At 40.3% G+C, this 14,358-nt stretch overlaps 2 protein-coding genes across 2 annotated transcripts in view; both read right to left on the bottom strand.

The window, feature by feature from the left end:
• Positions 1-1,034: 1,034 nt before the first annotated feature.
• LOC131104735 (acidic mammalian chitinase-like) lies at positions 1,035-5,598 on the bottom strand. Its single transcript, XM_058052233.1, has 9 exons — positions 5,574-5,598; positions 4,990-5,197; positions 4,851-4,904; positions 3,761-3,920; positions 2,722-2,813; positions 2,553-2,637; positions 2,260-2,445; positions 2,101-2,184; positions 1,035-1,169 (listed from the first exon to the last, which is right to left on the bottom strand). The coding sequence occupies exons 1-9, from the start codon at positions 5,596-5,598 to the stop codon at positions 1,035-1,037; spliced, it is 1,029 nt and encodes a 342-aa protein (XP_057908216.1).
• A 3,182-nt stretch (positions 5,599-8,780) lies between these two features.
• Positions 8,781-14,358, bottom strand: part of LOC131104195 (acidic mammalian chitinase-like) — a 9,451-nt gene continuing 3,873 nt past the window's right edge. The window contains exons 4-12 of the mRNA XM_058051127.1: positions 14,251-14,358; positions 13,794-13,850; positions 13,537-13,702; positions 12,603-12,727; positions 12,392-12,515; positions 12,127-12,309; positions 9,837-9,953; positions 9,486-9,618; positions 8,781-9,396 (exon numbers count right to left, since the gene is read on the bottom strand). The exon at positions 14,251-14,358 is cut by the window's right edge and continues 97 nt beyond it. Of these exons, the coding sequence (XP_057907110.1) occupies positions 9,035-9,396; positions 9,486-9,618; positions 9,837-9,953; positions 12,127-12,309; positions 12,392-12,515; positions 12,603-12,727; positions 13,537-13,702; positions 13,794-13,850; positions 14,251-14,358 (1,375 nt within the window). The 3' untranslated portion in view covers positions 8,781-9,034. The remainder of the gene's footprint in view (positions 9,397-9,485; positions 9,619-9,836; positions 9,954-12,126; positions 12,310-12,391; positions 12,516-12,602; positions 12,728-13,536; positions 13,703-13,793; positions 13,851-14,250) is intronic.

Below are 14,358 nucleotides of genomic sequence, written 5' to 3'. Positions count from 1 at the left end.
CAGAGGGTGTCCGCCATCCATCCATCTTCTATGCCGTTTATTCTCACTAGGCTCGCGGGTGTATGCTGGAGCCTATCCCAGCTGACTTCCGCGGAGTGCTTCTTGGACTGGTGGCTAGCCAATCGCAGGGCACATATAAACAAACAACCATTATACGCCATGAGAAAAGAGCACCACCCAACATTCCCTTTCATTTTAGTTATGTTTTTATATGCTGCTTTTATGATCCTGGGTAACAGATATCATCTCATCGTGACAACATGTGACATGTGCCGGAAATTCTGTCTAAATTCACAAGGCTACAACCACAGCTGCCGGACGAGCCTCCAAAATTCTGACAGTTGTTGACTGGAGTCCCTTAAATTGGACACAACTACTGTCTTTTTCTGTATGGAACCCAGCCCTCATGTAAATAACGTGCACCAAGTATTTATGTGCTGCAGGTGTTGAAACAAGTTAATCCCGTGTTTCCAGACCAAAATTATGTAATTAAATCATTTATGGGGTTTCATATGTAACCACAAAATGGCGAAAGCCCGAAAGGCATAACCTGAGAACCATATAATAACAAGTATGGGTATAATTGGTATAATATTGACCACAAAGGGGTCATTAGGTTTGCTAATTGATAAGTCGTTTTTGTAATACAACAGGAGACGATCTTTGTTGAATTTCAGTGTCAATGATTGACACATTTTTATTATTTTTTTTGGGAGGTTACCCACAATCCCCAAACAACTATCAATGAAATACAGTGTGATGCGTATCACTGCTTTGATGGTCTCCATGTGAACAACACCTGTATCATTATATAATCATCTAATTATACCTCAAATAACTATATTGGAGCCAATCAAAACTGTCATAAATGTTTACAGTACAGAACATGACCCTTACCCATTCCATCACCAAAGAGAAAGTCATTCATTAATTTTCCCTTTAGCCACCAAAATGTTGTATTTTTTGTTGTATTTTTCATAACAGCAGAAGCAAGAATGTATTTTTTAATCATGAATTCATTCATCTTTCAAAATTCAGGCGTTCAACTTCTCATGCAGCTTTTGGATGACGGGATAATTGCCCTGATGGCAGTGCTTCCCACTGAAGTCATCCAGGTTGATTGACATGACAAAGGCTCCTTCAAAGTCCTGCTCCCGGATATACTTTGCCTGTACGGCACAGAGAGAAAAATCTTAACTGCTGAATGATTGGCAAAATAATGTAAACATAGATGAGCTGATAACAGGTAGGTAGATATTCATTCATTCATTTTCTACCGCTTATCCTCACGAGGGTCGCGGGGGGTGCTGGAGTCTATTCCAGCTGTCTTCGGGCCAGAGGCGGGGTACACCCTGGACTTGTGGCCAGCCAATCACAGGGCACACATAGACAAACAACCATTCACACTCACATTCATACCTATATGGCCAATTTGGAGTCGCCAATTAACCTAGCATGTTTTTGGAATGTGGGAGGAAACCGGAGTACCCGGAGAAAACCCACGCATGCACGAGGAGAACATGCAAACTCCACACAGAGATGGCCGAGGGTGGAATTGACCCCTGGTCTCCGAGCTGTGAGGTCTGCGTGCTAACCACTCGACCGCCGTGCAGCCCAGTAGGTAGATATTTTACATTCAATTAAAGGCTGTTCTCTTGGCGGCACGGTGGTCTAGGGGTTAGCGCGCAGACCTCACAGCTAGGAGAGAAGGGTTCAATTCCACCCTCGGGCATCTCTGTGTGGAGTTTGCATGTTCTCCCCGTGCATGCGTGGGTTTTCTCCGGGTACTCCGGTTTCCTCCCGCATTCCAAAAACATGCTAGGTTAATTGGCCACTCCAAATTGTCCATAGGTATGAATGTGAGTGTGAATGGTTGTTTGTCTATATGTGCCCTGTGATTGGCTGGCGACCAGTCTAGGGTGTACCCCGCCTTACACCCGAAGACAGCTGGGATAGGCTCCAGCACCCCCCACGACCCTCGTGAGGAAAAGCGGTAGAAAATGAATGAATGAATAAAGGCTGTTCTCCTCACTGGTCTCCACATTAGGATAATAATAGTAGCTTTGTTTTATGTGTTTGTGTTTGGCTGAGGTGGCCTACCTTTTCAGCTATGGTTGCCATGCTTTCATAGCCCACCCAGGCATTGGCAATCTTGTCTTTAGTCGCAGATGTGTGATGACACAACTGTAAGAACGATACATTTTGTCTTAATGCATTTTAAATCATTATAACCAAAGCTGCGCTGATCTCGTCTCTTACCTCAGAATAGGCCCAGCGACCTGGTGTATCACTAAAGTAGCCTAGCAGCGGTGCAGTTTTATCTGGTCCTAAACCAGAACCATCGGGCTTAGGTGTCAGGGCAAAGGCTCGGCCAAATGCCGCAATTCCCACAATAAGCTTCCTCTTTGGTGCTCCCTTGCTGACCAAGTATTCCATTGCAGATTTCTAAAATATGGGCAAAACTTTGCATAACAACAGCGGCCTAATTGGTGCTCAGGGCACTAATTAGCAATAGATACAGCATATAGTTGCAGGAGCTGGTCGTAACTGACCGTTTTCTGAAACAATGTGTCGCTGGGATCAGACACAAAGTTGATGTCAATGCCTGCCGTCACCACATTGAAGAAGTCTACTTTACTGTTAAAACAGAGAAGTTATTGCTGATCAAAACATGGAAACGGCAAATTGTACAAATCATTTAGAAATGACATTTGTGCTTACTCGGCAATCGCTTGGAACTCATAACTGTCATCTATGACTGATTCCTCAGCAGAGACACTCGCAGTGAGGTGTATACCCGTGGCGGATAGTTCCTATAGAATAAAAAAATGCATAGTGAAGTCTTGGATCAACATTTACAATAATATGTATTTTAATAATAATAATAATTCATTCATTCATTTTCTAACGCTTTTTTCTCACGAGGGTTGCGGGGGTGCTGGAGCCTATCCCAGCTGTCTTTGGGCGAGAGGCAGGGTAATAATAATAATAATAATAATAATAATAATAATAATAATAATAATAATAATAATAATAATAATAATAATAATAATAATAATAATAATAATAATAATAATAACTCATTCATTCATTCATTTTCTACGGCTTTTTCCTCATGAGGGTCGCAAGGGATGCTGGAGCCTATCCCAGTTGTCTATGGGCGAGAGGGAGGGTACACCCTGGACTGGTCGCCGGCCAATCACAGGGCTAATAATAATAATAATAATAATACATTTTATTTGTTTAGCACTTTTCAAAATACTCAAAGCCACTTTACAGAAGAATGGAATTGAATAAAAGCAAGTAAACAGAGTAAAAGATACATTAAAATACAACATTCATTGATTAATACAGTTAATCACAGTTAAAACAAGAGTAAAAGCGGGGCGGGGGCACAGTAGTCAGATATAAAAAGTTAGACATTAAAAACAGATTTAAAGAGGTAGGTTTTTAGTTGTTTTTTGAAACTAGGAAGGTCAGGGCAAGCACTCAGTGAATGGGGCAAAGAGTTTTTGAGGACAGGGGTATTGTGTTCACGGGAGCAGGTGGAGGTGAGGAGGCGGGCAGCGGAGTTCTGAATATATTGTAGTTTATTGAGGGTTTTGGAAGGTGTACCGTAGAGAATACTGTTGCAGTAGTCGATTCTGGTCGTGGTGAATGAATGGATCAGGGATTCAGCGGCAGAGAATGTAAGCGATGGACGGAGTCGGGCTATGTTCTTAAGATGGAAAAATGAAAAAACTAAATACACATACTGTACCTCAATGAGCTCTGAGAACAGGTGCGGGTTAACTGCCTGGTAGTTCTTTCTATTCATCCAGAAGATGTTTAGCCCATCAAACTGATATGTTTGCAAGATATTGGCTGTAGAGTCAATGAAAATTCGTCTCCCTTGTGGTGTGGTTATCGTGGTCAGGAGTCTAATAAATGTAGGGGGGGGAAAAAAACAAGTGTTCTTTACAAACAAAATGAGCTGCACACATTTTATATTAAAGGGTAATGCATGATGTTACCATTTGTCATAAGTCATACAACTCAGTAGTGATGCTTAGTGTTGTCTTTTCTCCAAGTTACCTTACACATTCAAATATATTAATTCATTCATTTTCTACCGCTTTTTCCTCACGAGGGTCGCGGGGGTGCTGGAGCCTATCCCAGCTGTCTTGGGGTGAGAGGCGGGGTACACCCTGGACTGGTCGCCAGCCAATCACAGGGCACATATAGACAAACAACCATTCACACTCACATTCATACCTATGGACAATTTGGAGTCGCCAATTAACCTAGCATGTTTTTTGGAATGTGGGAGGAAACCGGAGTACCCGGAGAAAACCCACGCATGCACGGGGAGAACATGAAAACTCCACACAGAGATGGCCGAGGGTGGAATCGAACCATGGTCCTCCTAGCTGTGAGGTCTGAGCGCTAACCACTCGACCGCCGTGCCGCCCCATTCAAATATATATGATCTAATAAAATATTCATTCATTCATTTTCTACCGCTTTTCCTCATGAGGTTTGCGGGGGTGCTGGAGCCTATCCCAGCTGTCTTCGGGCGAGAGGCGGGGTACACCCTGGACTGGTCGCCAGCCAATCACAGGGCACATATAGACAAACAACCATTCACACTCACATTCATACCTATGGACAATTTGGAGTCGCCAATTAACTTTTTTGGAATGTGGGAGGAAATTGGAGTACCCGTAGAAAACCCATGGGGAGAACATGCAAACTCCACACAGAGTTGGCCAAGGGTGGAATTGAACCCTGGTCTCCTAGCCTGGTCTCTGCGCGCTAACCACTTGACCGCCATGCCGCGCCTAATAAAATATATATTATTTTAAACTTACGCAGGGATGTCCAGCATCAGATTGACCTCCAGAAAGGTTTGAAGCTGTGGATAGCTGTTGACACATACAGTACATTTACATACGTCAAGCCAATAACAACAACGTTCTTAGCAAAAATGTGCATGTGTCGTGCTCTGACCTTTCCTTTAGTGCATTGAAAGCTTGGAATTTTGGTATGTCAGTAGGGATAATGTCGAGGCTCCCTGTGTCGTCGATACCGACATAACTATAGATCAGATGAGTACACAGATGGGGGTCGATTTGTGAAATTCCGAGATGTGTTTTCCCTGGCGTATCTTCTGACAAGCTGTCATAGTGACACACCAGTTTTTTGCGAAAGATCGGACCTGAGGAAAAATAAGGCGTTTAAGTACTGTAGTTAAGAACTAAATAGAGCAACACTTCTTTTATAGACCCATGTATATTTAAATAAAAAATATACAAGCTAAAGACTAAAACAAGAAAGAAAAAAATAAACAAGCAGCATAAGGAAGAATTTAAAAAAAAAGTTAGATTAGTTTGTAGAATGAGTGAAATTTGAGCAAGATAACGACAGTACGTTTACTCGCTCATTGTATCTATCTACTAATTATTCCAAGACGTGAACTTACCAAACCCAGCAGCGACCACACTGAGACCTTCAAATGACATACTTCATCAGAAATGTTTCCATTTGATTATATTTTCTATGAACCTTCCAACCAAATCATTTCTACCCCTTACCTGCAAGAAGAATCAGCCCCTGCATGTTGTTGCTGTAAAGATAAAAAAAAAATCATGACTTCCAACATGTACAATCCAAAATGAGTATTTTTTTCTGCTCAAGTATTGAGGACCAGTCTAAATTTGGATGGAGTTTTTTCAAAAAATGGGTAAAATTTTACAAAAAGTGAAATGGTTTTTTACTTACTTTGGTGGAGGATAGTGGTTAAAGATTTAATCTGGTACCAAAGACCATCTGGAACGATTACAAGCATACAAAAACCATTACTGTATATATATATATATATATGTGTGTGTGTGTGTGTGTGTGTAAACCACCACCAATATGTTCTTGTTGGTTTTGCTTTATTAGAACTTCAAATGACTCTAAACTCATCAGGGCCAATATTAATCAAGAATCCAAATTCAAAGACGTCTTGACCTTGGCCATATTTACAGTTTTATTATGTCAGCTTTAAAATTCGAAGTGAAGTACAAGAAAAAAAAATATTTCAATGCATAATAAACAAATAAACCCATATTGTCATTTTACTTACCAACCAAGATAAACCTTTAATTGCTTCTCTGTGCTGAGTGAATGGTGATGAGTGGTGTTCCATACATTTATACTGGTTAACAGGGCGTGGCGGTTCGCTGGATACTGTATATCACCATTTAAGGTGGCTCAGCATTCTTGTCATTGTAAGCTAATTACCTGGAACAGAGGCCCGGAATCCCAATGTTGTCTATGAAACCACCGGTATGCAAACATGTATGAATACCAACCCATCATCCACCATTACAGGCCTGAAGAGTATATTGCATAGCTGTTTGATGTTTGTGATGATAAGTCTGGTACACATGAAATCATTAGACTTTTAGCATTTTGTCACACTTTTTCGGGTCCAACATGGGATATGGTCTTCTATGCTGGTGATGCGCAATTGTTGAGACAATTCCCCTTGTGGTGAAATAATGCTATTACATCAATTTTTTTATGTTTGTGTAGGTTTTGGGAGAAAAGTACATATTTACTAGCGCAACTATTATTCACTTAACATTCAAAACATTTTCATGGGTGGCTTTCTTTATCCTTACAAAAGCACCCAATAAAAACATTGATTCTTACTTTTGTGCATTCCCACATCAGCATTTGGTACCAAATATGAGGTGAAAAGATACACTTCAGTGGTATATCTGTTCAGTGCTAAAAAGAAAGTTAACACACGTTCAAGGACCAACAAATAAAGTGGGACGGGTGAATATTCATTCATTCATTCATTTTCTACTGCTTTTCCTCACGAGGGTCGCAGTGGGTGCTGGAGCCTATTCCAGCGAGAGGAGGGGTACACCCTGGACTGGTCGCCAGCACATATAGACAAACAACCATTCACACTCACATTCATACCTATGGACAATTTGGAGTCGCCAATTAACCTAGCATGTTTTTGTGAATGTGGGAGGAAACCGAAGTACCCGGAGAAAACCCACGCATGCACATGCAAACTCCACACAGAGATAGCCGAGGTCTGCGCGCTAACCACTCGACCGCCGTGCCGCCCACGGGTGAACATAAACATGCAAAAACTATGGGATTTGTGACTGTTTTCCTCCACTGCCTTTGTATTAATCCCATATAATACACACTTTTAAAGAATACCATGATAGTTGTCTGCTGTGCCACACAGACTGCACTTCCAAAACATTTTCTCTTATGTAATATATACACTCACGAATAAAAGATACTGTATGTTCAGCATGAAGGCGTCAACAAGGCAGCTGTGAGTCATAAATTGTCACCTTATTTGTCCCAAACAAACAAAATGTACTACTTTAATTAGATGCTAATTATGTCATTTAAAAAATATGTTCTGATCTTAACACACAACAATTATCTTACTGTATTGAGCCATGAAGTTCATGGCTGGTGAGGGCGCTGACATTGAGTTTTTAAAAACATTTTTTTTTTAAAATCACTAATTCACTTTGGTTTTAAAAAAAAAAATCAGATTGATTTTAGACACTTTTTATGTTTTTATTAATTGAAAACCATTTGTGTATCTCCAGCAGGTATTACCATTTTATTTAAATAGTTAAATGCTGGATTTTCCTCTGTGCAAATGATAGCACATGGGTTGAATCCCTGCGGCCCTAATGAGGATTATGTGGCATAGAAAATGTGTGGATGTATGTTATTATTATTTTTTTTAATCTTCATCATTGCAAGTGACGCTCGGCCTCACCACACCTGACGTGCTGACACCTGATAGCTTATTGTTTTGTTGTATCTTTTAGCTAATCAATCAGTTTGGAGTTTAGTACTTTTTTAAAGGGATTATGCTTTTTCCACTTCTCTGTCCCATAAATGTTGTTAGAATGTTGTATTATTGTGCTTTGATTGCTTAGACCAGGTGCAGGCACGGCGCACCAATTTTCATGAGCAGCGCAGTCAGGCGCACCCACGCCCCTGTAATATTAACCAATCAAATGAGCGCCTCTCATTGCCTTTAAATGCGCAGGACTGGACTGCGCACCACGTTCGCCACCTAATGGGACATGTCACAGTTCCATTAAACACAGCAGCAGGCTAATCCAAGCATCTTGCTTGTTTTCCACCAGCATTTCTGCTCTACATCGTCAAATAGGAGAAACTTTGATGGTATATTATCGGTATCTCTTCCTCATTCTACTTGATAAAAAATGAACAGTAAAAAAATATAGCCTACAGCCAGATTTTAACAACCAACTTTATATTAATCGTTGTTTTTAGTTGTTAGTTGTCAACGGGTCACATTCTCTCTTTCCACACTTGTATTCTTCTTTTCACTATTTCATTGACAAACATATATTTTTTATTCACACAAAAACATCACAATCTGGGAGGTTTTTTGTGAGAATGTCGGAAGGCAGGGTCAATTTCCATAAGTCTTCCATAGAATCTGGAAGAGTTGACAGCTGTAATGTACAGTACTATGCTTTGCCAAATGGCATTTTTACCAAGGGGTATGTGTTATTAGCGTGACTTGATTAGAGGGTGAGTGTGTTTATTGCAATACTTAGGGTGGATGTGTTAATTATAGGGCGAGTGTGTTTATAGCAATACTTAGGGTGGATGTGTTAATTATAGGGCGAGTGTGTTTATAGCAATACTTAGGGTGGATGTGTTAATTGTAGGGTGATTGAGTTTATTACTCGACACCGGGTGTGTTGATTGCATGACTCTGGATGGTAAACAATAGAATACACCTTTATTATAAAAGCCAAATGAGGACAAACAAGCTTCAAAATGATCTAACAGGTAGTCGGGCTTTAATGACAGTGAGGATAAGTATGGTTGGTGTGTATATATTTATGTATGATATATATGATATAATGTAACCTTTGGACTGTGCAGTGTTGAATTCTCCTTATATAAATCAGAGTGAAAACATGCTGTATTGTTTGAGGAAGACATTGTCATCATACTGTATGTACCGTATGTATTATGGCCAATCACAGCAATTACATTGTTTTCTAAAAACAAGGTTACTGGGGCACTTCTGGAGGAAAGTGCGACCCTGGAAACACTGGTAAAAGGAGTTTTGGTCATCACCATTCACATAAAGGTCATCAAGCTTTCCTTCACAGAATGTGCTACCAGGAGCGACAGTCGTGATGGTTGCTGAGGAAGTTGCGGTGGTTGGTGTGGAAGTGGCAGCTGGATGGGAAGTGGTGGTTGTTGGGGAAGTGGTGATTGGTTTGGAAGTGGCAGCTGGATGAGAAGTGGTGGTTGGTGGGGAAGTGGCGGTTGGCGTCATCGTGGACTCCGTTGGGTTTGTTGTTTCCGGAGTTGGTGCTGGGATATCTAACATGATGAAGTAGATAGTGGACCGGATTAATTAGGGGCTCATCGATGTGTTAAATTGATTGCTTTAGTTATTACAAACACCTGACCTGAACCCAGAAGAGAGCGCAGGTAACTGATGAGTGGGTAGTTTCCTTGCCCGCAGAACTGTCCAGCAAAATCATCCAGATCCAGAGCCCAGATAAAAGCCCCTCCAAAATGATTTTCTTTTAGGTACTTTGCCTGTGGACATCATGCACGTTAAAATAGCAGTTTGGAGTACACTGTATATAGTTTCATAGTTGTTTTTGTTTACATTTAATGACAACATCCAAGGAAACCAACACAAAGACTGACCAGTAAAAAATTAATAAGTCAGTTATACTGACATCAGTCTGACCCATGTTCCCACAACCCGGGTATATAAACTTCAATAGTAATGAAAGTAGACTACTTCTTACCTTGATTTCATAGCTCTGTCTGTTGTCAAACCCAACCCATTCGTTGCCTTTTATGGCGTAGGGCACCTTCTGCTCATCGATCCAATGCAGACTTCCTCCATTGAGGAATGTGCAAATCTGTAATAATGAAAGGAAACAATGTTATAATGTTCTGAGAGTTGCTGGTTAGGTGTGTCTTAATCTCTAGGATTAACATCATGAAGTCTAATGAGTCAGAAGTCTACCAACAAACCAATCCAGCTACAGTTAACGCTGGTGGTGACAGTGAGCCTCAGTGAGAGGCAGTGAGCGTCTGAGATCAACAAAGAAACCACCTTCATAATTTGCAAAAAAAAATAATAATAATTTGAAAGTCTCTGCTGTTCTTCTTTTGCAAAATAACCCAAAATGCAGCCAAATACATTTGCAAAGTATTTTGATAAAATGCTGATAAACACTATTGAATTCAAATAATAACTTATGTCAAAACAAGAAGGTGGTGTCTAGGTTGATCTCATTCCCACACAGTGTTATTGTCACACCTTCAATAAAGATAAAAGTGACCTTAATTGTTCATTTATCCCTTTCATTTGTTGTTTATGTGCATTTAGAATTGCTTTATGCATGGGAAACTAGAATAGTAAAACTATAAAAGCGTGTTTTGTGGTAAAACTTCACAGACTTATGGTGCAACTGTGTTAGTTATTTTATTTTACATTTTAATGTGTGTGTTGTTTTAATGTGCCCCTCCGCCCTCCCCTGCTGAGTGGTAACACACCTGAAGGTGCATCCCAGGTGTGCCTGATTACCAATCAGGTGGAGTTGGCTTATATAGGAGGCAGACAGCAAGCGGTGCTGCTCTTTAAAAACATTGCTGTGTGGTTGACCAAGTGCCTGTGCCGGTTACTGTGTGTTCAGCTATTTTGTATTCAGGTTTTGAGGATTGCTTTTGTTCCGTCCCCAGTTTTTGTGGGGCTTGTTTCCTGTTACACTGGAATTAAATACTTGATTTTCCTTTGAGCTACTAGTGTGCTACCTTTCCCTTTCATTTTCTTTGTACACTTTTGTTACGTCCCACCTTGCCCTAGACACCTTTTTGGGACGTAACACGTAGAATGAACATGTTTGAAAGCTGAAGCTGGACTGAAATGCAGTGGAAATATGCTGAAAAGTTGAATTACTGCTGAATCTGATGTAATAAGATTTTATACAACATGATGAATGCCTACCCAGGAATTGAACCACCAACCTTTGTGTTGGGAAACATGCCATTTCACTGTAGTAGCATCACCATGAAAATTAAATTGCCCAAAATATGAAATTACACTAAATGTTGGAATATTTGGCAGCAACCTTGAAATGCTTTTGTGCAAAAGGTGGTTACTGTCTTCTCAGTTTAACCATTGCCCCTAATTGATAGACAGGTGGCGGTAATTGGCGTGACATCCATCTGTAATATAATTTTACGTGACATAACAAAGGCAAATATTTGATTTGAACAGGCAACTGCTTTTACCACCTATGCCATGCCATGCTGTAGAAGCAACAGTGTGATAATAATGGAAACTCCCAAATGATTTTTCACCATCAGATGGTGCCATTTAAATTGTATTATTATTACAGTAAACCTCGGATATATCGGACTCGGATATATCGGAAATTCGCTCACAATGGACAGATAAAAAAGAACCAATTTTTCTGTAATGCATTTCCAATAAAAATTCATTGCATATATCGGATTTTTTATAACGGATTTCGCCTATTTCGGACAAAATCTCCAGTCCCGTTCCAATGCATTTCCAGTAAATGGAATTAAATTCCCCTCGTGACAGGCCGCTATACGACGTCATTTGCAGCGTTGCCTGCGCGTCCAGGTACATTGGAAACATAGTCAAGGAAGTGCCTTTTTATAACGGATAAAATCCGATTTACGCATATACCGGATATAAATTCGATATATGCGTAAAACTGACATTTTCCGGTATACGCATATAACGGATTTCGCTCATATCGGACAAAACCAGTGGGAACAATTGAATCCGATATATCCGAGGTTTACTGTATTATGTATTAATTATTTACTTACCAAAGGCAAATGTTCACAGAAAAGATGAAATTTTACTAAATTTGGGAAGATTTAGAAAAGTCTGAATGGGTAGCACACTCATCACAAGTGAACTGAACATTTTTATTTTATGTTAGATTTGTTTGAATTGCTTACGAAATGGAGAAGGAGTAAACTGGCGAAAATTAGATGGAAGAAGCCGAAGAATATATAAAAAATGGTGCACAATAAACCGTGTTGACCAACCTCATAGTAGGACCAAAACCCAGCTTCACGAGTGTACGTCCCAGCTGAGGCCGGCCCGTTGGCAGACGCTCCAACACCATTAGCTGCTGACGTTGTACGAAATGTGCGCCCGTATGTTGCAAAACCGACATTGAGCTTATCCATGGGAGCGCCTTGGTCTCGCCAGTATTTCATCGCAAAGTCCTTTTAAAAGTGGGAAGGGAGAAACATTTATTGGGCATCTCATTAAACTCTAAATGGGATATACTGTATACAATGTACTCACCACATTGTAGTAGATGTTGTCCCCTTCATCGAAAGAAGAGCGATACAGGGGGCTATTGTGACCGGTAAAGGGGTCCCATGCTCCATGGAAATCGTACGTCATGATATTCATAAAATCCAACAACCTATTTGACACCACAGAACATTTTAATGCTACCAAAGGAACACAAAAAGCCATCATTAACATTTTTTTTCCCCCTCATTGAACTCACTTTGACACTTTTGCAATCTCATAACCGTTGTCAATGTTTCCTTTGCCAGCCGCCACGGCAGCCGTGAGCAAAAGGCGTGGCCGACTGGTCCGTGCAGCTTCTTCCTCAAAAGCGGCGAGGAATTCCTGTAGTTATACACAATTACAAAATCTGTTTTGTGTAATTTGGAAAATGCACATTCGTTTCATGTTCTAGCACAGGGGTGGGCAAACTTTTTGACTCGCGGGCCGCATTAATTTAACAAAATTGATGGGGGGGGGATTATGTAGTATTTTACACGTAACAGTCCATTTTTACACCTATATTTTACATGTAAAAGTGTCATGCAATCTGCTATATGTGCACTTTGAAATCATTTATTTGATGTAAAGTGTGTTATAAATGTATTATTATTATTGTTGTTTTTATTAGAATTATTATTTTTATTAGTTATAGTAATGTTATTATAGTATTATTATTATTTTGTTAATAATATTACTACCATTATTATATTATTATTAACAACAATATTAATATAATAGTAGTATTATTAGCATTATTGACAACATTATTATTATTATTATTATTATTATTATTACTATTATTGTGCTTGTGCTCCTTTTTCCAGGAGTATTTTGTAAACAACAGACCACATCAAATAACGAAATTGATAAAGCAGCTACCTCAACCATCAAAAAGTTGTCCCAAGCCACGATGCCAGGTTATGTGTTGGGTTTAAATGAAATACTTTGGAAAAAACAGGCGGGCCATATTGAAACACTTGGCGAGCCGGATGTGGCCCCCGGGCCGTAGTTTGCCCACCCCACGATGCCAGGTTATGTGTTGAGTTTAAATGAAATACTTTGGAAAAAACAGGCGGGCCATATTGAAACACTTGGCGGGCCGGATGTGGCCCCCGGGCCGTAGTTTGCCCACCCCTGTTCTAGCAGCTGACCTGGCATAGCACCGTGAACCTCATTTTGTCCTGAGGTGGGCTTCCTCGAGCGCCGGGGTACTCCCAGTCCAGGTCCAAACCGTCAAAGTCATACTGTCGCAAGAATCGAATTGATGACTGGATGAATGTTTGGCGGTTGGCCGGAGTGGAGACCATGATGGTGAATCTGTTATGATGAAAACCAGTACTTCGTCTTAGCAGTTTTACTACCAGTACCGTCACCATTATTTTGTTAAGCTCCTTTTTTTTTGACTTACTGAGTACTTCCAAAGTTCCATCCACCAACAGCCAGCAGAGTCTTCAGCTTGGGGTTGCTGTGTGACAAATATAATCAAATATTTTTGCGATTATAAACATGTGAATATATTATCGGCAGAAGGGTAAAAATATTGGAATCTTGCCCGTCTGGTTCACAGAATTTATTTTACCCATAGGTACTTATTTACACAGCCATAATTTAATGAGAAAATTACAATGCCTGTCAACTGTTTGAACCTGAACAGGTTGTGTTTTGAACATTTGCTTTCACTCTGCCCTCCATGACTCTGACTTTTCAAATTCCGTCCACAAGCTTATCATTACCGCAAGTAAACTCTTCCCCCGCTTTCGAAACAATCGCAAACGTAATGACATTCTCACGCAAAGACGTTCAACAGGTTGTGTGAGTGAAAACGCGACACAAGAATCGTGATCTGCTGACAAGACATAACAGACCTGTTCTTGAGTTGATTGAAAGACCTGTACAGAACATCATCGTTCCATTCGTATGTCGACAGCTCATTGGAAGGGCTGATGACCGAGAAGGCGTAGATCAAATGCGTG

Source organism: Doryrhamphus excisus, chromosome 16, assembly GCF_030265055.1.
Source record: "Doryrhamphus excisus isolate RoL2022-K1 chromosome 16, RoL_Dexc_1.0, whole genome shotgun sequence".
Classification (NCBI taxonomy): Eukaryota; Metazoa; Chordata; class Actinopteri; order Syngnathiformes; family Syngnathidae; genus Doryrhamphus; species Doryrhamphus excisus.
Note: the sequence above shows the minus strand (reverse complement) of the source record. Positions and strands in the feature narration are given on the sequence as shown.